General features: G+C 43.2%; 1 protein-coding gene across 1 annotated transcript in view; it reads right to left on the bottom strand.

The window, feature by feature from the left end:
• Positions 1-27,497, bottom strand: part of wu:fc38h03 (acetylcholinesterase collagenic tail peptide) — a 38,969-nt gene that overhangs the window by 8,947 nt on the left and 2,525 nt on the right. The window contains exons 2-15 of the mRNA XM_055157427.1: positions 24,493-24,600; positions 20,495-20,604; positions 18,689-18,823; positions 16,536-16,580; positions 16,393-16,419; positions 11,034-11,105; positions 9,144-9,206; positions 9,030-9,056; positions 5,839-5,883; positions 4,449-4,484; positions 4,289-4,369; positions 3,757-3,853; positions 2,442-2,581; positions 1,244-1,363 (exon numbers count right to left, since the gene is read on the bottom strand). Coding sequence (XP_055013402.1) covers positions 1,244-1,363; positions 2,442-2,581; positions 3,757-3,853; positions 4,289-4,369; positions 4,449-4,484; positions 5,839-5,883; positions 9,030-9,056; positions 9,144-9,206; positions 11,034-11,105; positions 16,393-16,419; positions 16,536-16,580; positions 18,689-18,823; positions 20,495-20,604; positions 24,493-24,589 — 1,095 coding nt within the window. The 5' untranslated portion in view covers positions 24,590-24,600. The remainder of the gene's footprint in view (positions 1-1,243; positions 1,364-2,441; positions 2,582-3,756; positions 3,854-4,288; positions 4,370-4,448; positions 4,485-5,838; positions 5,884-9,029; positions 9,057-9,143; positions 9,207-11,033; positions 11,106-16,392; positions 16,420-16,535; positions 16,581-18,688; positions 18,824-20,494; positions 20,605-24,492; positions 24,601-27,497) is intronic.

Genomic DNA, 27,497 nt, shown 5'->3' with positions numbered 1-27,497 from the left:
GAAGTTGGAAACGTAAGTAAAAGTAATTTATTGTTTTATCATTATTCATTTCACGTTGTAGTTCTTCTTCTTCACTTGCCGCTTGATCGGTCCATCAGAAAATAGAGTCCTGTGGTCATTTCCGTTGTGGCTTTTTTTGGTTTGTTGTGGCTTTTTGTTGTGTTGTCGCATTTGTATTTGTTGCGGCGTTTGCGTTTGTTGTGACATCTCTCGGCTTCCGTACCCTGTCTTGGTGAATGTGTGTTCTCCTTCTCTCATCCACTGCTCCCACGCAGCTAAACGCACTTTCACTTTAGAACAGCCTTGAGTTTAAAGTGGGCGTTGTGAGCGTGTCTCTTGACAGGTGCATTTTGATATTAAAAGGAATCACAGTTTGTATTACTCCTGATGCTCCTGACTACGGGAGCCGTAATGCTGCAAGTGGTGCGGCTTTGTAGTTTACTAAAGTCGTACTAAGACACAACAATAAATTCATATATAAAACGCTCTGGATTATAAGGCGCACACTAGTTTTTTGATGAAATTAAAAACTTTTAAGTGCGCCCTATAGGCAAGTTTCAGCTGACGTCATTGTTATTAAAAGCCCGCGTTGCATGCTGGGAGAGGCAAGAAACACGATAGCGTCAAACACAGTGCGCAACCTCGCGTATTTCTCCCCGATAATGGTAAATTCCGAGTGAAAAGAACCACTAACAGTGAATTAAACGGCTTTCAAACATCCGCAGAGGAAACGTAGAAGATCCTAACAAACCGTGGACTCCAACACATTCAACAACACATCGAGACTCTTGGAGGTTTTCATCTTTTCTGCTGTGAACAACCCAGGAGTTTCCACCAAGTCATTGTGGATATCGCCAAAGTGAATATTTGTCCAGGTAGTTGGAGATTCTGACCAGAAATTCGGTTTGGTCCAGGCTCTGTCAGGGTTGAAAAGGGTGATTTGTCGTCCGTCGATGCTTATGACCAATTTCTGGTCACATGGTCTTGGGTCCTCTGCCGTTAGAGTGGATAAATAACCGGGATCAATACCCTTTACGTGCTTTCTCGCTCCGTCCATCATGTTGAATTAGTGTTTCTTGCCGCCGACCAAAATAATTCCCAGCATGCAACGCACGCTTTTGTCAACAAAGAAACTCGCCTATAGTGCGGAAAATACGGTAGTTAAGTTTTATATCATACTGTGGAAGATTAGAGCCAAAGGAACAACATTTCTATGCAACAAAATGAAATGTGAGATTGTGACCTGTAGCGGTTTCCATCCGTCTTTGTCTTTGAAGTACAGCGTCCTCTGGTCCTTCCTGACGGCGATCGCGTTGTCCCCCTGGAGACGCCTCATCTCCTCTTCAGAGTTCACCACAAAGATCTGCTGGATACACACACAAACACAAACACACAAACACAAACACACACACATTGGGTTTTCAAGCTTTTTTAGAGACATTAAATTGGCTTCCATTCATTTCCCGGAGACAAATCCTGACGTTCAACCATGATCACCATTTGCTTAAACTTAACCCAAACCCTAAACTTAATTTATTTTAACATAATCTGAATTTTAAATCATGTTGTTGGTTTAATAACAAAGGATTTATGTCTCAGGGACCTGGTTTTGTCCCCATAATCGAGGCAGGTCCCCATAACATGAGTATGTGAGTGTGTTTACAGAGTTTTTGTTCCTTCTGTGTGATAAATTCCAATTATACATACAGTAGTTTAAATAACCGATATAATGCATTAATTTGATTTTAATTTGTCTTTAAAAATGCTCTTTGCTTTGGCATCTCATGTTTGAGAACTTAAAATATTGGCTTTTGTCTTTAGACTCCTGGTTCCCACAGTGTCTAAAGATTCTGGGATCTTGGGTCTGTTTTCTGTCTCCTTGCTGCAGAGCGAGTCACCACCGAAATATTAAGGGTTGGCAACGGCAAAGGAAGAATTCAATTTGTGAACTGGACAAAGTTTATTTTGGTCCAAGTTGCTTCTTCGGTTCTGAGCAGCAGCTTGGACGAGCTGCGAAACATTTTTGACCAAAATAAACTTTGTCCAGTTCACAAATTGATTTTCTCCTTTGCCGTGGATTCTACCTGGACGACTGAGGGATTTTACACACAAGGGTTAGCAGCATTTTTCCAACACAAACACAAAGTGGTAACGACATTTGACTGTACCAATGTTCAACTTTTGAGTTAAGGACTTAAGAGGAGTTAAGAGGAGATCTCTGGACTTTTATCTGTGACATAACAATCTTTAAAAATGAGAAAAAATTGAAATCAAGTGTTTTGTGAGCGCTCAGAGCGACAGGACAAGGAGAACATGATTCAGGAAACAAGCGAATAAAGCAAAATACAACTTGAGGTTTGTGCTTGAGGAGGGAACACTGTCATAACATGGGTAAAAGTCCATTTTGTGTCCTTTAAACATGAGTGAGTGGGTAGTCTTACAGCGGGCACTTTGCTGGAGCTGTCGTGGAGCCTGTAGTTGCCAAGGGGGGCGCTGTTCACCGTGGGAGGGGGGTCGCACTGGCAGCGGCCGGGGGGTCCGGGGAGACCCTTCTCTCCCTTTTCGCCGACGAGGTACAGACCTGAAAGAGTCCAGAGACAACACAAGACTCCTGAGGGACAGTATCCTGAGAGCAGCTCTAAAGGTGGAAATGAGACGGCTGTGTGCTGTCTGCAGCTGATTATAAAGGGATTTAATGTCTGAGAATCAGGAAGTGCGCTGTAAGCATGCATATTGTTGTTCACATTACATTGACACAAACTTATCTGGTCTAGAAATTGTCTGAAATCTCTACTAAACTCATTGTGGTGAATAATGAGGAACAATAATGATCTGAATGCAGAAGGTCAGTGAGGAAAAACTCTGGACCAGTGTAAACTGTTTAAAATGAACTAGATCTGTTTTCATGTTTCATGGTTTGTGTGTTTGGATGAAAAATTCAATTGAGAACAGGAAAAAACAACAGAAAATGTAGATTAAAGGAAATCTATTGTCTATTTTGGGTTTTTGAGCTTTTAATAAAAAACAGAGTCTTAGTATTTCCTGGAGGTTAGATGCAGTAACCTTGCCAGCAGATGAATTCTCGCTTTGTTTTACTGTTGTGATGCTTCGACCAATCAGAATAGACATAGATATTCTAAAATTCATGATAAGGTTTTGATTGAGAGTCGTTCCACTTTGATAAACGTGTAGAACTCACTTCAGTCTGAGTCTGGTCTGTACACAGATGTAAAGTGTAACGTGTAAAGTGTAGTGTGTAAATTGTAAAGTTTAAAGTGTAAAGCAGGCATGTCCAAACTACGGCCCGTGGGCCAAATGTGGCCCTCAGTCAAATTTTTCTTGGACCTGAGGCTTCCAGGTGAATTGGCCCAAATGAACTTGCATCAATTAAAAATTTACTTTTTACTGCAAGTTTGTTGAAAATCTACCTTGATAAAGCAAATATTTAAAACGTAGTGTGTGGTTTTAAGGATCTTGGCATGAATAAAGACTGATAGCTCATTCTAATGTGATAAACTTGCACATATTTCAATTATTCACTGTATTGAGCTCCAGTCTGTGGCCCTCGATCAGACCTCTGCTTCATCTGTGTTTAGATATGTGGCCCTTGATGAAAAAAGTTTGGACACCCCTGGTATAAAGTGTTATGTGTAATGCATAAAGTGTAATGCATAAATTCACAAAAAACATTTTAGGTGTAAAGTGTAAAGTATAGTGTGTAAAGTTTAAAGTGTAGTGTGAGTAGAGATGTCTGACCTGAGGCTGGGGGCCCTGGGGGTCCGGGGTGTCCATTGGGCCCGGGGGGTCCTGGGGGGCCCATGGTTCCTGCGGAGCCCGGCTGCCCCTTAAACCCCTGCACACAGTGACCATGGTTAAAACTCACGTAACAGAATAATAAACTTTTTCCTGCACACACACGGACTCAGAGTGTAGAAAGAAGAGGACTGAGCGAGTGTGAAGTCCAGTCAAATGAAGCTCACTGAGGTCGGCAGTTATAAGACTGAATTTGAACTGAATAGGAATTTATTTATGGACAAAATAGCAAAATAAAAACACCAGGATCATGTAGAGCAGGTTAATGTAAAAATTTTTAAGATCAAAATACTGAGGCTCACAGCAGGAGGTGCAGAGAAAGAGGGGGTTACATTTGTTCAGTGTAAAATGAATTGAAGCCAGAGTCGATGGAGCCTGAAGCGCCCCCATGTTCACTTCCTGTAGAGACCAGTGGTTTAGCTCTGTCCCTCTGCATGTACAGTCTATGACCAGTGCAGATGCTCTTGTTCTTGACCTGTTTTCCTCGTTTTCCGGGTCGTCCTGTGGGGCCTCTCTTTCCGGGGACGCCCTGCTCTCCCTTTGGTCCCTGTTCTCCCTGTGAAACAAAAAAAACACATGAAACAAAAACAAACTCAACATCCTGAGACGAAAACAGAACAGAGACACGAGCTCACCTTCTGTCCGAGCATCCCGGGCAGACCGATGGAGCCCTGCACACACCAGGACCAGGACCAGGACCGGGACCCGGATCAGGATCAGGATCAGGATCAGGATCAGGACCAGGACCAGGATCAGGACAAGGATCAGGACCAGGACCACATCAGACAGGACCACAGATGGAAGAGAACAACGTATTAAAGTAAAGTACTGCACTGAAGTAAAACATGTGGTATCAGTATTTTTTAGGTGGGGGGGGTCCATCAAATGCTTTTCCCCATGGAGATGTTATTGGTTTATTGTCTGGAATATTCCACAGTATGGCATTAAACCTTTCTATCTTCATAGAGACCAAACCAGACCAAGTTCCAGGTCAGATCTGTGGAGTGGCGACCCCGCTCAGTCAGAATACATGTTTTTCTGGCTATTTTTGAGCTATAAAATCACCTGTAATTGAATAAATGTAAAGTAGAGCTGTTTAATGTCACACTGTGGAACATTAAAGGCAGAGTAAGAAAAGTTACTTAGTCCACCTTTAAGTAGATTTCAAAATACTTCTTTACTTTTACTTCAGTACATCTGAGAGCAGGTATCTGTACTTTCTATTACACTACATCTCTGAACAGGACTGAAAAGTAAAAGTATTTTTATTACAGTTATATAGTAATATATAGAGACCTGCTGAAAAGTCTTTATTTTTTACATGCTCATAGTTTGAACAAACGTAAATATACAATAAATAAATAAATAATAATTAAAAAAAAAAAACAGATGGGGAAAAAACTACTGATTCAACTGATTCAAAACTCAGCACAAGCACTACATCTGAGGTTTTATTAGACCTCAAACAGTAAAAAGTAAAAGTATTTCATGCAGAGTTTAAGTATTTTTAAACAGGTATTTTAAAACTTTTACTTAAGCATTTTTTTTCATGTGATACGTTTACTTTTACTTCTATATCTTTTTGCTCTGGTACCTATATTACACAAAATGATTCTTGTTATAATGTCGTTTCCTCCTCAAAATCAGACCTGAAGTTGTGTTTTGTTTCAGTCACATGCTTGAGTGACTCTTTATTATTAATCTGTCTACATCTCCAAAGCTCAAAATGCTCTGTTCCACCTTGTGAGGTCATGAAGTGATAGTTTTCATGTGAACAACTAGCAGTTACCTTTAGTTCTGTAGAGCTGAAATGATCCAAATGATTCAAGTGAAAGTGTGTGGAGCTAAAAAACACAGTGGAGCACTTCTTGTATTACTACATACAATCTGCAGGGTTTGTGTGTTAAACATGTGTGAATGAAACAAAACACAACTCCTGGTGTGTTTGTGTTTGTGAAGAGGAAACTACATTAGAAGACCAGGCCCAGGTGGTTTATGCTCGGGTCCACCTCATCAGAATCTTACCTTGTCGCCCTTTGTGCCCGCTGTTCCCGGATCTCCCTGAGCTCCCTGAAACACAACACGGTTTAGACAAAACACACAGAACACACAGAGAAAGAGCAGTCAGAGCAGAGCAGGAGGGACAAAGCTGAGTTTAAGAAAATTTAAGTCATTTATCCTCCACGGACTGTATTTTTTGCACTTAAAGGTTGTATGGAGGATTTTTTTTTTTAGTTTCAAATTGTCAATGAAAGTTTAAAATACCATTACAGAGACGCAGCAGCCTTGTAATTATGATGACCAAAAAAAAAAAAAAAAAGAATGAAAATCTATCAACTGTGGACGTAGTTGCGAGGCCAGATAAACATCAGCCAATAGATAACGAGGTTCTCTATTTATCTATTGGCTGTTAGGTTGTCAATCAAACTCCCTACGTTTCTAGTGTAATTGACTCGCCGGCGTGCGGGGATTATGTGGTTTATGCAGCGGTTCTTAGAGGATTTTTCAAACTGTCGCTTCCTCGCAGTTCGCACAAAGTTTGTTGAGATGGAGGGTGTGAATCCACGACCTGTTCGCCGCAAAAGAAAAGTCCGTTTTTGAGGTCGCGGAAAGAAGCAGAGAAGGGGAAAAGGAGCAAAGCCGAACTGAGGTGATTCTTGGAGATTCCTTCCAGCGATGGCGCGACTGAAGCAGACGAAGGGACTAAAAACTGACGCGTCGGTCGCTAAAACATTTCTGGACAGGAAACTTCAACAGTAATTCTGAACACACACTGGATGTAAAGAAGCCTGATTTCTAGAGTAAAGAGGCGGAAGGAGATGTTTCTTCTGAGGAGCTGTGGAGGAGGAAGGTGGTGTCACGCATGTACAACATTTAAAAAAGAACTGTCGCTGTATTTCACTTCCCTTAAAAAAAATCCTCTATACAACCTGTAAGCCTCCAGCCCCATCAAAAAACGACCGCACGCCCCACAATCCAGAGCGCCCCGTACACGAATCCACTCGGGTGTCCCTGTACGACTTTTGCAAACTACAAAGCCGCACCACCCGCAGAACACGCAAACACACACGGAGCAGACAGCGACCGCACAGCGAAACACACCCACAGACACACTCATCACTCCACGCCGACGAGGAACGGAACGGAGGAACGAACCGAAAAAGCCACGAGCGCGACGTGCCGCTTCTAGACACGACTGAACAACCGAGTCACTGCGAACACGCCGACAATCCGTTGGTCCCAGACAGCACCCTCCCTACACGCCACAACTGAACAAAGCCCAGAGTCACCGTGAACGAACAAACAAACAAAACCACTCACCCATCACACTGTTGGGTTTCCTTTAAAGTCCCACGCCGTTTATTTGTGAAAAAAGTTCGAAAATAGACCATTTAATGACAGTGCGTCTTATAATCCAGAGTGTCCTATAGTGCGGAAAATACGGTACATCCTCCGAAAAAGTGAGAATCAAACCGCCATGTTTGTTTATTGTCAAAGTCGATCTTTTTAAGTCTTTTGAACCATTTCACTTTTGTTTCTGGTTCTGATATTGTCATATTTTAGTTTTGGGATTTGGACATCGTAATTGTGTGGTTGTTGGATCCTAACAGTGGAAAACGGCTCGAGAAACGGGCTTCAGAAGTTTATGAACTCCATAACAGCAAAAGAGAATCAGATGTGTGTGACTGCAAACCTCCGTTCAAACTGTTTCTCTTCCCAACGGAACTGAACAGTGTTATAAAACAAACAAATTACTGTAATGTGTTGCTTTTTGCTGTAACGCAGTAATGTGGCGTTACAGGGAAAAAAGTGGTAATATTTTACTCGGTACAAATGTGAGTAACACGTGTCACAATCTTTTTTTTAACCTGGATTGAAGTGGTGGGATTTTCGTTTTTCTTCATACAAGTTCGTTAAAATCACGGCGATATCAGCAGCGTTGAAACGCCGGAGACTCGCCCGCGTAGACCGCGATCTCGAGCGAAAGAACCGACGCAAAACTCCACGCTCCACGGAGCTAAACGCAGCTGACGCCCGATCGCTCTCGTGGTTCTCCAAGTTCTAGTCCAACATTAGTCCTGGTTTAGTCCTGGTGTAGTCCTGGTGTAGTCCTGGTGTAATCCTGGTTTAAACCTGGTTTAGTCCTGGTTTAGACCTGGTTTAGACCTGGTTTAGTCCTGGTCTGGTCCTGGTCTGGTCCTGGTCTGGTCCTGGTTTAGTCCTGGTTTAGTCCTGGTTTAGTCCTGGTTTAGACCTGGTTTAGACCTGGTTTAGTCCTGGTTTAGACCTGGTTTAGACCTGGTTTAGACCTGGTTTAGACCTGGTTTAGACCTGGTTTTAGACCTGGTTTTGGTCCTGGTTTTGGTCCTGGTTTAGTCCTGGTTTAGTCCTGGTTTAGTCCTGGTGTTTAGTCCTGGTTTACCTGGTTTAGTCCTGGTTTAGTCCTGGTTTAGTCCTGGTTTTCCTGGTTTAGACCTGGTTTAGTCCTGGTTTAGCTCCTGGTTTCAGTCCTGGTTTAGACCTGGTCCTGGTTTAGACCTGGTTTAGACCTGGTTTAGACCTGGTTTAGTCCTGGTTTAGTCCTGGTTTAGTCCTGGTTTAGACCTGGTTTAGTCCTGGTTTAGTCCTGGTTTAGACCTGGTTTTCCTGGTTTAGTCCTGGTTTAGTTCTGGTTTAGACCTGGTTTAGTCCTGGTAACTTAATAGTAATGCAATAGTTGTGTAATGTTTTACATTTTAAATACAGTAATATTGTAATGTAACAAATTACTTATATAAATAAATAACACATTACAGTTTTAAAGTCACTTGCCCAACAGTGGAATTGAAAAATAGTAAAAGGTGAAGGTGATGGGCAGGACTGATCCACAGGAAGAACCAAAAAGAAAACATTTGTCTGCCTAAAAAATCATCCCGAGTTTGCAGAGAACATTTTGTATGTGGAGCGACAACAAAACAAAATCCTGTTTGTTAAAGAAGAGGAGCAGAAGACAAACAGACTGAGCTGCACTTTCTTGTTCTTGTGGTTTTACAGCAACATCACGTCTTGGTCTCTTTGCAGTGGAAGGTGTTTCTTGGTGAACAGTTGGTGCCTTTCGCTTTGACTTTGACTTTTTAAATTCGTAACCGAGGTTGAGCGACGGATCAGGATTTCGCTTTGTTGGTTTCTCACACAAACGTTGAAACACGTGAAAAGTAAAAAGGTAAAGTTCTCACCTTATCTCCTTTGTATCCGGGCAAACCCTGAAACACAAACAGCCCGGATCAGATTTCAAACGAAAATGGTCAATGGTTTCACTCGTGCGTTAGTGCGTGTGCGACGTGACTGACCTTATTCCCAGGGGGTCCTCGCAGTCCGGGGAGCCCCATCAGCCCCGGGTCGCCCTTCTCTCCCTGAAAAACACACAAACAAGATCAGAATTAAACAATACTGGACAAATCTGCTCACTTAGGATGGAAAATGTGGCATCGATTCACCTCACAATTCTCCTAAAACAGTTCTAGTGCCCATTTTGCTTTCACTTGTTTTAACTTTTTCAACATTCTGAGCGTGAGTATAAATAAAACCCCGGCTGCGTGTGGCTCGGGTCGTGTTCACCGGTTCGCTTCGCGTCTCGTGAGCAGAACATTAGTGAGTGCTTTAGAAGAGACCAGAGTCACGTTTAATCACATTATCGTCTGTAACAACAATAAGGTTTCCACAGATTTTGCACTCTTGCACATCGCTGCTCCAAATCCACTTACAGGGTTCAAGTAAAAGCATTTTAATTTCATTTGCCCGCACTGTACGTCTTAAAATAGGACACATTTCTTGGACTGGATTTAATTCTAATGTCATTAATAGCTGGACTTAAAACCTGGTGACCACTTTTTTGTCTCATATGATTGTTGGACGTCACACTTTTTTATTGACTTGTTTATTTCATTCATAAAGTATAAAACGACATAAACAGTGTCCTAATATTAAACATCCAAGAAATTAATAAAAAGGAGCAGAAAGAAGAAGAATCTTATGTTAAATTATTTGACAAACTTTCCAAATAATTTCCCTTATGGATCAATGAAGTTTGTCCAAGTCCAAGTGTCCCATTTCGTGATTTGGACTCAAGTCAGACTTGAATCACTATTTTTAGGACTTGAGACTTGACTTGATAAAATGGACTAAGACTTGGGACTCGACTTGGACTTGAAGGTCAATGACTTGGGACTTGACTCAGACTGGAGAATCACTTTTAAATCTGAATTCTTTGTGTTCTGACCACAATGATTCACATTAAGATCTTGTCAAGACATTTAAAAACGAAAAATTTACATTTCTACAACTCTTCTTCTCTATAAATACTCATATATAAATATACTATGTTTTTTTTAAGCAAAATTTAGTTTGAATTTAAAATTCATATAAATTGCAAAAATCTAAGATGTATTTGGTTCTTTGGTTTAAAGACTTGAAATGACTTGAAGCTCAAAGCCTCGGTCCCGGTCCCGGTCTGGTCCCAGTCTCAGTCCCAGTATCATCCTGGTATCAGTCTCGGTTTGGTCTCGGTCTCAGTTCTGGTCTCAGTTCTGGTCTCAGTTCTGGTCTCAGTTCTGGTCTCAGTTCTGGTCTCAGTTCTGGTCTCAGATCTGGTCTCGTCCTGGTGTCAGTCCCAGTTTGGTCTCGGGCTCAGTCCTGATCGCTCGATGGTCTACGCAGGCGCACCGCCGGGTCCCGACACTCAGTCCTGGTTCAGTCCTGGTTCAGTCCTGGTTCAGTCCTGGTTCAGTCCTGGTTCAGTCCTGGTTCAGTTCGGCATCACAGTTTAAGTCACTTAAACGTGTTTTTCCATCTTTCATTTAAACACAAAATCAAAAACTGAAAAAACAAATCATTATCTGTTTTTTTTTTTGGTTTTTTTTTTTTTTCCATTTTAGTTTTGGAGACGAATAATGAAGAAAATAATGTAAATGTTTTTTGGGTTTTTTTTGTTTTCTTATTTTTGGTTTTATTTTGAAAAAAAGAACGAATAGATGATACACGGATGCTCCAGGCTCTGGTGGTGATGTTTCTTTAATTACAAAAGGTAATTAGTTCAGGTTAGAGATGTTTTCACGTTTGTATAGAGAAACTGAAAGGCGCCAGCAGAGTTCTCGTGCTGTTGGTTTGATGGAGCATTTCTTTGACATTAAACGCAGATGCAGAAAGAGGAAGACTCACTATAATGAAATAAACTAACAAACCTTGGGTCCATCTGCACCGGGTCGACCTGGCAGACCTGGTTTCCCCGGGAGACCTGGAGCTCCAGTCCTGCCCTGAGGAAACGACAGGAGAAAGTGTGAGCCACAGGGACATGAGAGGGAGAACGTTCATGAAGAAGAATCTGACAGTAACTTAAGACTCTGGAGGTGAAGAGGAGCAGATGGAGAGGCTGAGGAGGCTGATGGTTCTGCTGCTGCGGTGGACATGATGAGGAAGATGATGGAGCTGATGGTTGTGGTGGATGGATGCTGGAAGGAAGAGAGAGTGCATTTAAATGAATGACATGAGACGTGATTGGTTGAGACGTGATTGGCCGAGACGTGATTGGACGAGACGTGATTGGCCGGAGACATGATTGGCCGAGACGTGATTGGCCGGAGACATGATTGGCCAAGACGTGATTGGCTGCAACGTGATTGGACGAAAACGTGATTTGCTGCAACATGATTGGCTGCGACGTGATTGGCTGAAAACGTGACTGGCTGAAAATGTGACTGGCTGGGACGTGATTGGCTGAAGACATGATTGGCCGAGACGTGATTGGCCGAGACGTGACTGGCCGGAGACGTGATTGGCTGAGACGTGATTGGCCGGAGACGTGATTGGCCGAGACGTGATTGGCTGAGACGTGATTGGCCGGAGACGTGATTGGCCGGAGACGTGATTGGACGAAAACGTGATTTGCTGCAACATGATTGGCTGCGACGTGACTGGCTGAAAACGTGACTGGCTGAAAACGTGACTGGCTGAAAATGTGACTGGCTGGGACGTGATTGGTTGGGACGTGATTGGCTTAGACGTGATTGGCTGAGACGTGATTGGCTGAGACGTGATTGGCTGAGACGTGATTGGCTGAGACAGTCGACAGAAGGAAAGAACAGTCATAGATTAAATACGAATCGAGCATCTCGAGCCAAACTCAAACGCGGCCGTCCAATCAGATCGGTTTATTTCAGTGAGTCTTTGGTTGCCCATTATTTAGAACAAAATCAAATTTCTCATAAGGAGTGTGCAAAAATATCTAAATATCGATGTATCGTATCATTTAATGTGACCATACAGTATCGATATCGTGGGCTGTTGTATCGATATATCACCAAGAGTATTTTTTGATTTATTTTACTAAATTATTTAGTTACAGCTGCAGTTTTGTTGTTTGTTTAGTTGAAGGAAACTCATTTATGCGACACATTTGACATTTTCACTGTTTGTGTTTCAGATGAACTTTGCACAAGAAATGATTTAACAAAGACTTTTAGAATCACACACTTGATTTAGACTTTATTTTTCATTGAACTGTTACTGATCCCAGTCCTACTTCTCACCTCAAATTCAGCTTCTCTCATTGGTTCTTTCAGTTCGTGGTGATATTTATTAACCTCAAATAAGCCAACATATTTGTTTTGATACAAACGGACCATGATTGGCTAATCCACCTGTCAATCACGCCCATCTGAACTCAGGAAGATTCAGATTCACACGTTTGTACCTCAGTTTTCAGACTATAAGTAGCTCTTTTTTCATGGTTTGGGTGTTTCCTGCGACTTGTAAGTAAAAATTTTCACACTGAAGCCGCGAGAGGCTCTAGTCTTGTGTGTCAGTTTTCTTCATGTCTCCTGTAGGAAAAGCCTCTGTCCTGCTGCAAGTTGTGAAATCTGCAGCAGAAAACAGTAATCGAGCAAACCCTAATCCTAACCCTAACCCAACAGAAAGAAAGTTTGGAGTGAGTGAAAAACTTGAGAGTGACTGGCAGAAAGTGGGGATGGAGAACACAACTTCACGTGAACCGGGAGGACGCACCATGAAACTTTCCTGAAGTCACTGGATGAATCGACAAAGGCTGGACTTCAGTGACACCGAAGTTGTGGAGAGTTGTTCAGAAGTGACACCGAGGATGAAGAATTGAACGGATTTAGTGATTTGGAGTGAGATGGAGAGTTTGTTAAACTTGTTCTGTTCTGTTGTTTATGTTATAGTTTATCTGAAGAACTGTGAAATATGTGATGTTAACATATTAAAACATGTTCAGTCTCTTGTTTTCTGTTCTATTGTATTTAATATAACTTGCCTTTCAAAATTAAATGTCCCTGATTTTTTAAATTAAATTTCCCCCAAAAAGTGCAACTTGCATATGTTTTTTTGTTCTTCATTATGCATTTTTTGGCTGATGCGACTTATACTCTGAAGTAGGGCTGTTGTGGTTAGGGAATTTCTCCTGTGGTGTGGTATAGTGGCTCAACAGCAGGATATACGATGACCTGCACCAGGTCGGGTCAGAGTCCTGCACCGGGTCGGGCCAGAGTCCTGCACCGGGTCGGGTCAGAGTCCTGCACCGGGTCGGGTCAGAGTCCTGCACCGGGTCGGGGACCCGCGGACTTAAGGGAGCCCGCGGAACAGGGTGTCTGCAAAGCGCGATCAGGTGATGGCTGCGTTTACCTCCATGCGGCGCGGAGCTGAACCAGTCCTTTCAGCCTGAAGTCACCCAACGGTCTACACGGGCGCTCCTCAGTCCTGGGTTAGTCCCGGGTTAGTCCCGGGTTAGTCATGGGTTAGTCCCGGGTTAGTCCCGGGTTAGTCCCGGGTTAGTCCCGGTTTAGTCCCTGTTTAGTCCTAGGTTAGTCCTGGGTTATCACAGGCGGTAACGGTTGGAATGTTTACAGATCTGGTCGAGTGCGCGTCTCTAAAAATGGACCCGTGCAGGACTCTGGGTCGGGTCACGTTGGTCACGTGTGGTGATCGCTGTGGCCCAAAGTGCACTGCAGTGAGCCTCTGCGGCAATTCATTTTTCGGTTACTGCGACAGCCCCACTCCAGAGCAACTTATAGTCCAAAAAATATGGTAAAGTCTTGGGGAAGTGTGTATTTAAGTGTGCATTTCTGTTTGTATTCCTGTTCTGTCTGTCTGTCTGTCTGTCTGTCTTTCTTTCTGTCTTTCTTTCTGTCTGTCTTTCTGTCTGTCTTTCTGTCTGTCTTTCTTTCTGTCTTTCTGTCTGTCTTGTCTGTCTTTCTTTCTGTCTTTCTGTCTTTCTGTCTGTCTTTTTCTGTCTTTCTTTCTGTCTGTCTTTCTTTCTGTCTTTCTTTCTTTCTGTCTTTCTTTCTCTTCTTTCTGTCTTTCTTCTTTCTTTCTTTCTTTCTGTCTGTCTTTCTGTCTGTCTTTCTTTCTGTCTGTCTTTCTTTCTGTCTGTCTTTCTTTCTGTCTGTCTTTCTTTCTTTCTTTCTGTCTTTCTTTCTGTCTTTCTGTCTTTCTTTCTTTCTTTCTGTCTTTCTCTGTCTTTCTTTCTGTCTTTCTTTCTTTCTGTCTGTCTTTCTGTCTGTCTTTCTTTCTGTCTGTCTTTCTGTCTGTCTTTCTTTCTGTCTGTCTTTCTTTGTGTTTTTCAGTTTGTATTCTGGATCTGGGGTCAGAGTTCTGCAGACGTGTTGTTTTTCGGAGAGAGGGGCGGCGGCCGTGGCGGCGGCGGCGGGGAGACGGATGGCGGTGCAGGGCGGGCGCAGCGTTCACCCGACACAGCGGGAGAAAACGTCCGGAAGATTGAAGACGGACGAAAACCACGATCCAGATCCGTCTCCGCTAACGCAGGATCTCAGTCAGCCAACAGCCTGCGGCCCGACTGCGGCGGAACGACATCCATCACAGAGAGCCAGAGCACTTAGTGAGATTAAAACGGAGAGAAGACGCAGGAGGAGGAGAGGAGGGAGGGAAGAGAGTGATGAGGAAAGAGAGAGGACGGAGAGGAGGAGAGAGGAGCAAAGAAACAAGGAGAGAGAAAGAGAAAGACAGGAGAGAGATGGAAGAGACGAGGAAAGGAGATAAGAAAGGAAAGAGGAAAGGAGAGAGGAAAGAGGTGGAGAGAGGGAGAGAGTGATGAGGAAGCGGGAGGAGGAGAGACGAGAGAGGAGAGAGATGGAAGAGACGAGGAAAGGAGATGAGAAAGGAAAGAGGAAAGGAGAGAGGAAAGAGAGGTGGAGAGAGAGAGAGGAGAGATTGGAGAGAGGAAAGGAAACAGAGGAGAGCGAAGAGAAAGGAGAGAGAGGAGGGAGGAGGAGAGGAGGGAGGGAAGAGACTGATGAGGAAAGAGAGAGGACGGAGAGGAGGAGAGAGGAGCAAAGAAACAAGGAGAGAGAAAGAGAAAGGAGAAAGACAAGAGGGAGGAGAGAGACGAGATAGAGAGAGGAGTGAGAGGAAGAGAGTAGAAGTGAGTGGAGAGAGAGAAAGGAGAGATTAGAGAGAGGAGTGAGGAAAGGAAGCAGGAGGGTGAAGAGAAAGGAGAGGAGAGAGAAAGAGGAGGGAGGAGGCAAGAGGCGAGAGAGAGAAGAAAGGAGGAGACAAAAGAGAGAGGGGAGAGGAGGAAAGGAGAAGAGAGGAATTAGGAAAGGACAGAGGAAAGAGAGGAGGAGAGAGAGAGAGAGAGAAAGGAGAGAGGCCAGGAGACAGAGAGGAAGGAAGAGAAAGGAAAGAGGGAGGGAGAGAGAGAGAGGAGGAGGTGGAGAGAGGGAAGAGAAAAGAGGAGAGAAAGAAGGAGAGAGTGGAGACAGAAACAGATTGGAGGGAGGAGAGAAGAGAGGAGAAAGAGGAGGAGGGACAGGGTGGAGAGACGAGGAGAGAGAAAAGAGGAAAGAGAGGAGAGGAGCAGAGAGACAAGGAGAAAGAGGAGGAGAGAGAGAGAGAGTGGAGAGAAGAGATGAGGAGAGAGAGGAGAGAGACAGGAGAGGAGAAAGAGATGAGGAGAGAGGAGGAGAGAGAGAAGGAGAGATGAGGAGAGAGAGGAGAGGAAAGAGGAAAGGAGAGAGAGGACAGACAGAAGAGAGAGAGAGGAGAGAAAGGAGAGAGATGAGAAAGGGGAGAGAGAAGAGGAGAGAAAGAAAAAAGAGGAGAAAGGAGCAAGAGGAGAGAGAAGAGAGAGAGGAGGAGGGAAAAGAGGAGAGGAGAGAGATGAGGGAAGAAAAAAAGAGGAGAGAGCGAAGAAAGGCAAGAAAGGAGCAAGAGAAAAGAGAGGAGGAAAGAGAAGAGAGAACGAGAGAGGAGAAAGGAGAGAAAGGAGCAAAAGGAGAGAGACGGGGAAAACCGAGGAGCAAAGAGACGAAAAGAAGAGAGAGAGGACAAAGGAGGACAAAGAGGAGGAGGGAAAGAGAGGAGCGAGAGGACAGAGAGAAGAGGAGAGGAGGGCGGCGTGTCAGATTCCTGGCTCGTCAGCGCGAGGAAACCGACGCGGCGATACAGAAACGTCAGGACGAGCGCCGAGGCCGACGCGGCTCGACCTCCGAGAAACACAAATCACATCAACGCGGAGACGGACGCGCCGCACGCCATTACGCCAAGGACGAGGAGAGAGAGGACGCTCACCTTTGACCCCGGCCGTCCAATCTCCCCCTGCGGGAAAACAAACGAGGCAGAGTGAGCGAGCGAGGACACACACACACACACACACATCTCCACAAACACACACACGCGGATCACAAATGTATTAAGACGCAAACTGGACGTACCTTTTCGCCTTTGGGTCCGCGGATTCCCGGCAGCCCCATGTCGCCCTGAAAAATGAGACGGTTATGAGTCTGTGATCGATGGATTCACGGGAGGTCGATGTTAAAAGGGTAAATTTAGGAAACGCTGGATCAATTTGGGACGGTTCAAAGTTCTGACGGTGAAGATGAAATGAAATGAAGGCCATACTCTAGAAAAAAGATCCTATTACGCAAATATACCTCCTCAAAATCAGACCCACAGTTGTGTTTTGTTTCATTCAAGTTTGAGTGACTCTTTATTATTAGTCGGTCTACATCTCCACAGCTCCATACGCGCCGTTCCACCTTGTGATGTCATGAAGAGGAAGCTGAAGAAGTGAACAGCTCCTTTTACCTTTAGTTCACTAGAAATTGGGAATTCCAGGGCTCAAATGATTCAGATGATTCTAGTGAAGGTGTGTGGAGTTTAAAAACACAGTGGAGCACTTCCGGGAATTACCACACGATGACGTCACAAGGTGGAACAGAGAGTTTTCTGTCTGAGAGAAGAGCTCGAGCCTAAATCTACAGGGTTTGTGTGTTTAACATGTGAACGAAACAAAACACAAAGTCCATCAGAAAAAGTGTGATAAGGAAACTTTAAAGCAACTCAATTTGAAATGATCCATCCAACCATTTTCTTCCACTTATCCGGGGTCGGGTCGTGGGAGCATCAGTCTAAGCAGAGACTCCCAGACTTCCCTCACCCCAGACACTTCCTCCAGCTCCTCCAGAGGGACCCTGAGGTGTTCCCAGGCCAGTCCAGAGACATGGTTCCTCTAGCACGGGTCAAACTCATTTTGGTCGGGGGCCGTATCCAACCTACTTTTGATCCAAAAGGGCCGGATCAGAAAACTCAGTCATATCAAAATAATAATAAGTTCAAATATTTGTGCAGAGAAACACAAATCTATTACAGAAATCTTTTTTAATTGAGACTCTTTCTAATTATAATATTATAATATTATGAACAACCTGAAACTTTAAGAAAAATTAAATTTCAACACAATGTTTTAACATGAACTTGTATGTAAACAGGAATAAGTAAATTTTCTTGGAAAATTCTGCACTCGGCTCCACTTTCTCATGTTGGACATTTTTCTGATGAGGGTGTCACGGTCAACAGTCAAAACGATCGTCCTTTAAGACGTTTGGAAAGAGACAAGTCTTCATTTGTGCTGCTCTGGTGGGAGGGGCCACGTACAGAGACCTGGAGACGCTGCTGTGATAAACACCACAGAAAATTAACAAGATTTAATAGAAAATATAATTAAATATTTAGTAGAAAATCAGCCTAGGGCCAGATTAAAGGTCTTGGAGGGCCGGATCTGGCCCCCGGGCCGTATGTTGACACCTGTCTCTAGCATGTCCTTGGTCTCCTCCCGCTGGGACATGAACACCTCCTGAGGGAGACGTCCAGAAAACATCAGAACAGACGTCCTCCCCTCAGCTGCTCCTGTCCACGTGGAGGAGCAGCGGCTCCACTCCGAGCTCCTCACTCTGTCTCTAAGGGAGCACCCAGACACCTGCAGAGGAAACTCATTTGTGTTGCTTGTATCCGTGATCTGGTCCTTTCGGTCGTTACCCAGAGCTCATGACCAGAGGTGAGGGGAGGACCAGAGACTGACGGTAAATCGAGAGCTTTGTGTCTTCAATTTTATTTGAATTTAAAATGGTACAATTATTAACTGACAAAAAAATACACTTGAATGTCTTAAAGGAACAGTATGTAGCCTACAGTTTTAAAAAGGGCACTACACTCCCAACTGACCCTGTGTCCCCAGAGCTTCACCTGCAGACAGAGACACAGAGACACAGAGACACAGAGACACAGAAACACAGAGACACAGAGACACAGAGACACAGAGACACAGAGACACAGAGACACAGAGACACAGAGACACAGAGACACAGAGACACAGAGACACAGAGACACAGAGACACAGAGACACAGAGACACAGAGACACAGAGACACAGAGACACAGAGACACAGAAGACACAGAGACATGTCCAAGTTTGTCTCAGTCTCAGTTTATGTTCAGGCCTCATGTGAAAGAACCTCCAGAATTCAGCTGAAAGGTATGCATTACACACGTGTTTAAGACAGAGGTGAGACGGAGAGATGGAGACGTACCTCTGGTCCCTGAGGTCCTGGAGGTCCTGGAGGTCCTGGGACACATCCTGGACTTCCCGTTCTGGGCCTCAGAGGCTCCTCTTCCTCATCCTGAGAGTGGAACTTGATGGTGGGCTCCAGCAGACTGCCTCCCTCCTGCACAAAACATCAAACTGTTACAAACATTAAGGCTGGAGTTTATATGTGAAGTGTTCAGTTCATTTGGTTAATTTTTATTCAGTGAAAAGAAGAACAGAGATTTCTCAGGGTAAATTATATACTTGGCCTAATAATTATATATATATATATATATATATATATATATATATATATATATATATATATATATATATATAATAACAATGTTGAAAAAAGGCAGTCAAATGTTCAGTAGTGTGTATGGTCGCCCCAAGCTGCAACACAAGCCCAGACCCTCCTTCTCATGGACTGTACCAGGCGTCAAATACAAAACTGTTCTTCCACCAGTGCTGCTACATGGACGGTCTGCTGTACTTCCTGTATCCGTGCACTGAGTCCTCAGACGGGATATGTTCTCATGCACATGCAGAGCTGCAGTCACTTCTCAGATAAACATCCCCACACCCAGCAGACCGACAGCACGACCTCTCTCCACCGTGGCATGACGGCACCGTGGATTCCGAGCTCCAAAACTTGGTTTTCTGATGCAAAAGTCCACTAAGAGTGATTCCTGACAGCTTTTCTATGCAGTATTGTTGTCTGATTCGCAGTACAGCTGAGCTGTCTGGAAATCTAAAGTCAGCCATTGTGAGGAGTTAGTCAAGCGTAACAAATCTGACTGATGTCCACAGATCCTGTTCCTTCTTTGATTACAGTAACAGCTCCAACTTGTACAGTTAGGGGCAAATTTTAATCACCACAATAACAACAAAAACTTGTGTTTCTTTTTTGGCCGAGTATATTTTATAACACACCAGTCTCCTCTTCATAGTCAGTTTATATTTCTTCTTGTCTCCAGCAGCAGCAGAGACAGACAGCAGCTCCTCCCACACTCACCTGCTCTTGTACCAAACCATTCAATATTATATCAAATGAATTTTGACTGTTTTTAAAACCATAAAAAACAAAACTAGTTCATTTGAAACAGTTTGCAGTTTGGTCCAAAGTTCTTCAAAGCATCACAATTTTTCACCATGATGAAGTTTTAAACACTTTTCACTACTTTTAGAAACCAGAGCGGAGTTTTAAAACAACAACTAGCATGCTTCTGCTTCTGTGCACTTCCTGTTACTTTTTATTTATGCGCAGGCCACATACCTTCCTTTCCACATGACTTATGCATCCCTGTGTGATGTCACCAACTACTTGAAAGCTAAAAATTTACCAGATCTGCATTAAAACGCGGTGAAAGCTGCACTGTGTGACTTTTCGGTCCGTCACCTGCTCGTTTCTATGGAGACGTCATGGCTCTGTTTGAAATATTCCACAGTGTGACATTAAACAGCTCTACTTTACATTTATTCAATTACAGGTGCAGGTTTTATAGCTCAAAAATACCCAGCTGTGTCGCCTCTCCACAGATCTGACCTGTAACTTGGTCTGGTTTGGTCTCCATGAAGATAGAAACATTTAATGCCATACTGCGAAACATTCCAGACAAAGCAAATAACACATAAATGAAGAAAAACACCAGAAAAGTTACACAACGCAGCTTTAAGTAGCACAAAAGGTGGGTTTAGTTTCACTTTAACGTTTTCTAGGAGCGGGTGTAAACATGAGGAGCTGGAGCAGTTCGTTTGAGTTTGTGGAGATGTTTTTTGAGGTTTTTGAGCGTGGAGGGCGTCTTACCGGACGTCCCCGCTTCCAGAGCTGAGGAGGGGGCGGGAACAGAGGAGGAGGGGGCGGGGCGTACAGACAGCAGGGCTCAAAGCGCAGAGGGCCGTTCAGCATCCTCAGAGCTGCACACAGAAACACACTCACGGTCAATGTCACAGTTAAAGCAGAGACACACTACAGGATTGTTCAGTCTTAAACGATTTTTAAACGTGCGACAAAAAGCGCACACCACAGACAATTACATTAAATCGCCGATCACAAGGATTGCAGTGGGATCTGTCTGCGGACCACAGGATATAAAGTTGTGAGCAGTTTCCTGTCTAGAGTAAAACCAGTCGCTCTGAGACTGTTTACAGAACTGAAACTTAAAGGTTGTATGGAGGATTTTTTGTTTTTGTTTCAAATTGTCAGTGAAAGTTTAAAATACCATTACAGAGACACAGCAGCCTTGTAATTATGATGACCAAAAAAAAAAAGAATGAAAATCTATCAACTGTGGACGTAGTGAGGCCAGATAAACATCAGCCAATAGATAACAAAGCTACCTCGTTTTCTATTGGCTGTAAGGTCGTCAATCAAAGTCCCCACGTTTCTAGTGTGACTGACTCGTCGGCGCGCAGGGATTATGTGGTTTATGCAGCGGTTCTTAGAGGTTTTTTCAAACTGTCGCTTCCTCGCAGTTCGCACAAAGTCTGTTGAGATGGTGGACGAGAATCCACGACCGGTTCACCGCAAAAGAAAGTCTGTTTTTGAGGTCGCTGAGAGAAGAGAAGGGGAAAAGGAGCGAAGACAAACTGAGGTGATTCTCGGAGATCTTGTCCAGCGACTGACGTGTCGATCGCTCAATTATTTCTAGACAGGTCACTTCAACAGTAATTCTGAACGCGCACTGACAAGCGTGATTTCTAGAGTAAAGAGGCGAGAGGAGGTGTTTCTACTGAAAAAGGACTGTCGCTGTATTTCTTTTCCCTTAAAAAATCCTCTATACAACCTTTAAAACCACATGACTCATTTGCATAAACTAATCGCTCAAAAAAACAGCTCTTTCCTTGTGTCGCTGATGCGGTTCAGCTTCTGTCAGACTAAAGGACTCGACTCAGTGGAATATGAGTGTTCTCTCTGTGACAGAGGGGTGTTCTGCTGATGGTGAGTCTGTTCTGTGTTTCTGTTGGAGATGGTTCATGTGAAACTTTTCAGAGATTATACGTCTGCAGGTCGTACACACAGACACACGTTTATATGAATGGACAGATATTCTAGCCTCTTAGTGTTTTTTTTCGGGGAATGACTTGGCGGCGCACAGACCTACATCAGAGTATCAGCGTTTTCAGGCGTCCACACAGTCAAGGATCAGATCTGTACGAACATGAATTCGTGGGAGCTGGAGGCACCAGATCGTTCTGTCTCTGGAGCCGTTTTCCATCGGGTTAGTTAGTTAGTTTATATTTCTTCGGTCAAGTAACATAATCATTAATCATATTATAATGTTTTAACATAGAAATTATGCATATCACTGAAATTATTCTGCAGATCGAAGGGGTTTAGGATGAAGTTTTAACACTTATTTTGCCAAACACTATTAACATACAGAACAAGATACAGATATAGACAGACACACAGACAGTAAAACCACTCACTTTCAGACAGTTCACGGCCTATTTATACTTCATAAGAACATAAGAGCTTTGTTCTTGCACCCATGTCAATTTGTTCATCCGGTTACTTTTGGGCAGTTCTTGTGGTTTGTTCTCGACACTTCAGCTGAGCAGAACTTTGGTTGACAGTTTGGCGGCGCTTTCCCACATCTTCGCTCTGATTGGTTATTTATGTGGGCGTGGTTTATCTGCTTCGTTGAAAAAAAATGGATGATTTTGGGTCACAACAGGTGGAGGAAACTGGTGAGAAAACATCTACAACATCTGTACGACGCGACGGTCAGTGACGATAAAAACGCGAAATGTAAGAAATTCATGGAGGGAGATCGCCGACTTTTTAGGACAAAAATCTGTGTAGAAAAGTCTGGAATAATCTCTGGGACAAGTTTGCAAAAACCAAAAGCCGGGTCACTATAAAAAAAAAAGAGCGGTCAGGCTGGAGGATGAAGATAAATCCCCTCGATATAAACTTCTTCAAACACAGAATTTATCCACAACTATCAACGTAAGAAGGTGAACAGAGACCAGCATTAGTGACACACTGAACAAAACTAATGTTATGATCATGAATAAAACAGAAGGAACTTGTTTACTTGTTAAAAATCTATTTCACGATGTCAATATTTGCATAGAGAGATTTGTGCAGTTTGAATGTTCGACATCTCGAGGACCAGAACGTTAGTTTTGTTAAGTGTGTCACTAATGAGAATTTAAACACTGCAGCATTTTCTAAAACTTTAAAAGTGTTTGTTCAATGATCAAATATGTCTCCAAGTTTAACCAAATTACATTTTCTTTTATATTGAGGAGTTGTTGGTTTAACTCTTGGTTTAACTCTTAATCTCTTCACTTTGAACTTTAAATGAACTGTTTGAAATGAATTGTGTGTACGGTGACTGTGCTGGTGTTATGTACGTGTGTGTGATTGTTGCACTTTCTTCTGTCCTATAGATGATTTTAAGATAAGATAAGATAAGCTTTTATTAGTCCCACAGTGGGGAAATTCCAGTGTTGCAACGTGCAATTTCAGAACAGCAGGAAAAGGTAACATACAATAAAACAGATAATAAATAATGGCTTAAAAATTATTTTAAAATAGACTTAAAAATAATTGCACATGGATATAGTTGAATGACACATGTGTGAACAGTGTTTGTTGTTCAGTCTGACAGCAGCAGGAGGGAAAGATCTGTGAAACTTCTCCTTCACACATCGAGGCTGAATCAGTGTCAGTGAAGCTGCTCCAGAGCAGACAGAGCCTCCTGCAGGAGGTCAGACTCATGACCCAGCACAGAGACGACCTCAGCCAGGACCCTCCTGTCCCCCACCTCCTGCACTGAGTCCAGAGGACAGACCAGGACAGACCAGGACAGAGCTGGACTTCTTCATGACCTTGTCCAGCTTCTTCCTCTCCCTCTGTGATGCTGCTGCTCCAGCAGACCACACCGTACAGGATGGCTGATGCCACCACAGAGTCATAGAAGATCTTCAGGAGTGGCCCCCCCACTCCAAAAGACCTGAGTCTCCTCAGGAGATAGAGCCTGCTCTGGCCCTTCCTGTACAGTGCGTCTGTGTTGTGAGTCCAGTCCAGTTTATTGTTCAGATGAACACCCAGGTACTTATATGAGTCCACTCTCTCAATGTCCCTTCCCTGATGTTCACTGAGGGGGCAGTAGAGTGACGTCTGCGGAAGTCCACCACCATCTCCTTGGTCTTCCCTGCATTGATAATGAGGTGGTTCTGCTGACACCAGTCCACCAAGTCCTGTATTAGTCCTCTGTGCTCCACATTAAATTTACATTAAACCTTCTGAGGGACTGAAGATGGAAATGAGCCACATTGACTTTAATCTTTACATGTTTACATTTTTAATGTTCATTAATATGTGCCGTCTCTTTACAAATAAATAAAACAAGAAAAAGATGTGGTCGTTGCTCTTCTTTAAGTTTTTGTCTTTCTTACGTTGATAGTTGAAGATAAATTATTCAGGGAAGAATGTTTGTGGAGCAGATATATGAAGGTGGTGGAGAATACGCCAGACATTTACACACACATTTACACACACATTTACACACACATTTACACACACATTTACACACACATTTCACACACTTTGACACAGAAAATCATTAACCGGAAGTTCCACAAACCTACAACAGGACACTTCTGGCCATTGTGAAAAAACATGCAGAAGTGAAGAGCTTTTTGTGTTTCTGGACAGAGACGACGTCTGTGCTTTTTTTTCCTCATCTGGACTGAACTAAAGTTTGATTTCAGGTTCACAGACTCGTCAGGACCGAGTGGACATTTGTCTGGAGTGAGTGGACAGAGTAAAGGAGTAAGATGAGGAGTTACCGGAGTGCGCGGTCATGATGCTGTCCCAGTACGACGGTCTGGAGGCCCAGGCCGGAGCCAGGAGCAGCAGAGGAGCACAGAGCTGGAGCAGGGCCATGCCGACGTCTCCTGAGGATCCACAAACATCAGTGTGTGTCAGGGGAAAAGTCACAACACGATACGGCTGCAAACGCTTGACCAGTGGAACAATCAAAACGTGAATTATACTAAAAAACACAACACAACAAACTCTATCTGTCCTCTGGATTTGAGACTAAACCAGTCCTGGTTTAGACCTGATGTAGTCCTGGTTTAGACCTGATGTAGTCCTGGTTCAGTCCTGGTTTAATCCTTGGTTTAATCTTAGTTTCTTAGTCTTAATTTCTTAGTTTCTTAGTCTTAGTTTCGTCCTGGTTTAGACCTGATGTAGTCCTGGTTTAGTCCTTGGTTTAGTCTTGGTTTAGTCCTGGTTTAGTCCTGGTTTAGATCTGATGTAGTCCTGGTTTAGTCTTAGTTTAGTCCTGGTTTAGATCTGATGTAGTCCTGGTTTAGTCCTTGGTTTAATCTTGGTTTCTTAGTCTTAATTTCTTAGTTTCTTAGTCTTAGTTTCGTCCTGGTTTAGACCTGATGTAGTCCTGGTTTAGTCCTGGTTTAGTCCTGGTTTAGTCCTGGTTTAGTCTTGGTTTAGTCCTGGTTAATCCTGGTTTAGTCCTGGTTTAATCCTGTTTTAGTCTGCTTTAGTCCTGCTTTAGTCCTGCTTTAGTCCTGCTTTAGTCCTGGTTTAGTCCTGGTTTAGTCTTGGTTTAATCCTGTTTTAGTCCTGCTTTAGTCTTGGTTTAGTCTTGGTTTAGTCCTGGTTTAGTCCTGTGTTAGTCCTGGTTTAGTCCTGGTTTAGTCCTGGTTTAGTCCTGTTTTAATCCTGCTTTAGTCTTGGTTTAGTCTTGGTTTAGTCCTGGTTTAGTCCTGGTTTAGTCTTGGTTTAGTCTTGGTTTAGTCCTGGTTTAGTCCTGTTTTAATCCTGCTTTAGTCTTGCTTTAGTCTTGGTTTAGTCTTGGTTTAATCCTGTTTTAGTCCTGCTTTAGTCCTGCTTTAGTCTTGGTTTATTCCTGGTTTAGTCCTGGTTTAGTCCTGTGTTAGTCCTGGTTTAGTCCTGTGTTAGTCCTGGTTTAGTCTCGGTTCAGTCTTGGTTTAGTTTCGTTTGAATAAGTGTTTTTTTTGTGTGTGTTTCCAGTGTGTACTTGCAAAAACACATAAATAATAATCATAAAAACGTTTGTGTTTTGAAAAGCCAAATCTACTTTAATGCAAATAAATGAGTCCATCCCGTCCTGGAACTGTCTGTACTGTCAATAATATTATGTTCTCCATTAATCCTCAACTATTAAACATATAAAACTATATTTATTGAGTTAAGGCCGCCACACACTACAGGATTTTAAATGATTTTTAAACATCACACACCACAGACACGAGGAGAATCTTGGGAGATTTTAAATCCCAGATCTCAGAGGTTTCAGCGGGATCTGTCTGCGGACATGAAGTACTCAACACTCGACTCTTCCGCACTAGAGAAGATGAAGTGTCTTGACTCGAGTGACCAGATTTACAAAACTCTAAACTGGGACACACTCGAGTTTGGATGTTTGGTGTAAATAAAATAGTGAAGAGAACGTGAAACATTCTTGTGTCTGTCATGATGTGAGGGACTTCTGACACTCCACTTTTTAGTCTTAGTTTAGTCCCGGTTTAGACCTGATGTAGTCCTGGTTTAGACCTGATGTAGTCCTGGTTTAGACCTGATGTAGTCCTGGTTTAGTCTTGTTCTAGTCCTAGTTTATTTAGTCTTTGTTTAGTCCTGGTTCAGTCCTGGTTTAGTCTGAGTTTTTTTCTGGTTTAGTCTTGGTTTAGACCTGATTTACTCTTAATTTAGACCTGGTTTAGTCCTGGTTTACACCTAATGTAGTCCTGGTTTAGTCTTAGTTTAGACCTGATATAGTCATGGTTTAGTCTTTGTTTAGTCCTGTCTTAGTCCTGTTTTAGTCCTGTTTTAGTCCTGTTTTAGTCCTGTTTTAGTCCTGTTTAAGTCCTGGTTCAGTCCTGGTTCAGTCCTGGTTCAGTCCTGGTTCAGTCCTGGTTTAGACCTGATGTAGTCCTGGTTTAGTCTTAGTTTAGTCCTAGTTTAGACCTGTTTTAGACCTGGTTTAATCTTAGTTTGGTCCTGGTTTACTCTTTGTTTAGTCCTGGTTTAGACCTGATGTAGTCCTGGTTTAGTCCTGGTTTAGTCCTGGTTTAGACCTGGTTTAGACCTGGTTTAGACCTGATGTAGTCCTGGTTTAGTCTTAGTTTAGTCCTAGTTTAGACCTGTTTTAGACCTGGTTTAGTCTTAGTTTGATCCTGGTTTACTCTTTGTTTAGTCCTGGTTTAGACCTGATGTAGTCCTGGTTTAGTCCTGTTTTAGTCCTGGTTTAGTCCTGGTTTAGTCCTGGTTTAGACCTGGTTTAGACCTGATGTAGTCCTGGTTTAGTCTTAGTTTAGTCCTAGTTTAGACCTGTTTTAGACCTGGTTTAGTCTTATTTTGATCCTGGTTTACTCTTTGTTTAGTCCTGGTTTAGTCCTGGTTTAGACCTGATGTAGTCCTGGTTTAGTCCTGGTTTAGTCCTGGTTTAGACCTGGTTTAGACCTGGTTTAGACCTGATGTAGTCCTGGTTTAGTCCTGGTTTAGTCCTGGTTTAGTCCTGGTTCAGTCCTGGTTCAGTCCTGGTTTAGTCCTGGTTTAGACCTGATGTAGTCCTGGTTCAATCCTGTTGTAGTCTTAGTTTAGTCCTGCATTAGACCCCATGTAGTCCTGTTTTAGTCCTGGTTTAGTCCTGTTTTAGTCCTGTTTTAGTCCTGGTTCAGTCCTGTTAGTCCTGGTTTAGTCCTGGTTTAGTCCTGGTTTAGTCCTGGTTCAGTCCTGTTTTAGTCCTGTTTTAGTCCTGGTTCAGTCCTGGTTCAGTCCTGGTTCAGTCCTGGTTCAGTCCTGATGT

Source organism: Boleophthalmus pectinirostris, unplaced genomic scaffold (assembly GCF_026225935.1).
Source record: "Boleophthalmus pectinirostris isolate CB_2022bp ecotype Guang Dong unplaced genomic scaffold, ASM2622593v1 HiC_scaffold_21, whole genome shotgun sequence".
Taxonomy (NCBI): Eukaryota; Metazoa; Chordata; class Actinopteri; order Gobiiformes; family Gobiidae; genus Boleophthalmus; species Boleophthalmus pectinirostris.
The sequence above is the reverse complement of the archived record's forward strand: the minus strand, read 5'-3'. Positions and strand labels throughout refer to the sequence as shown.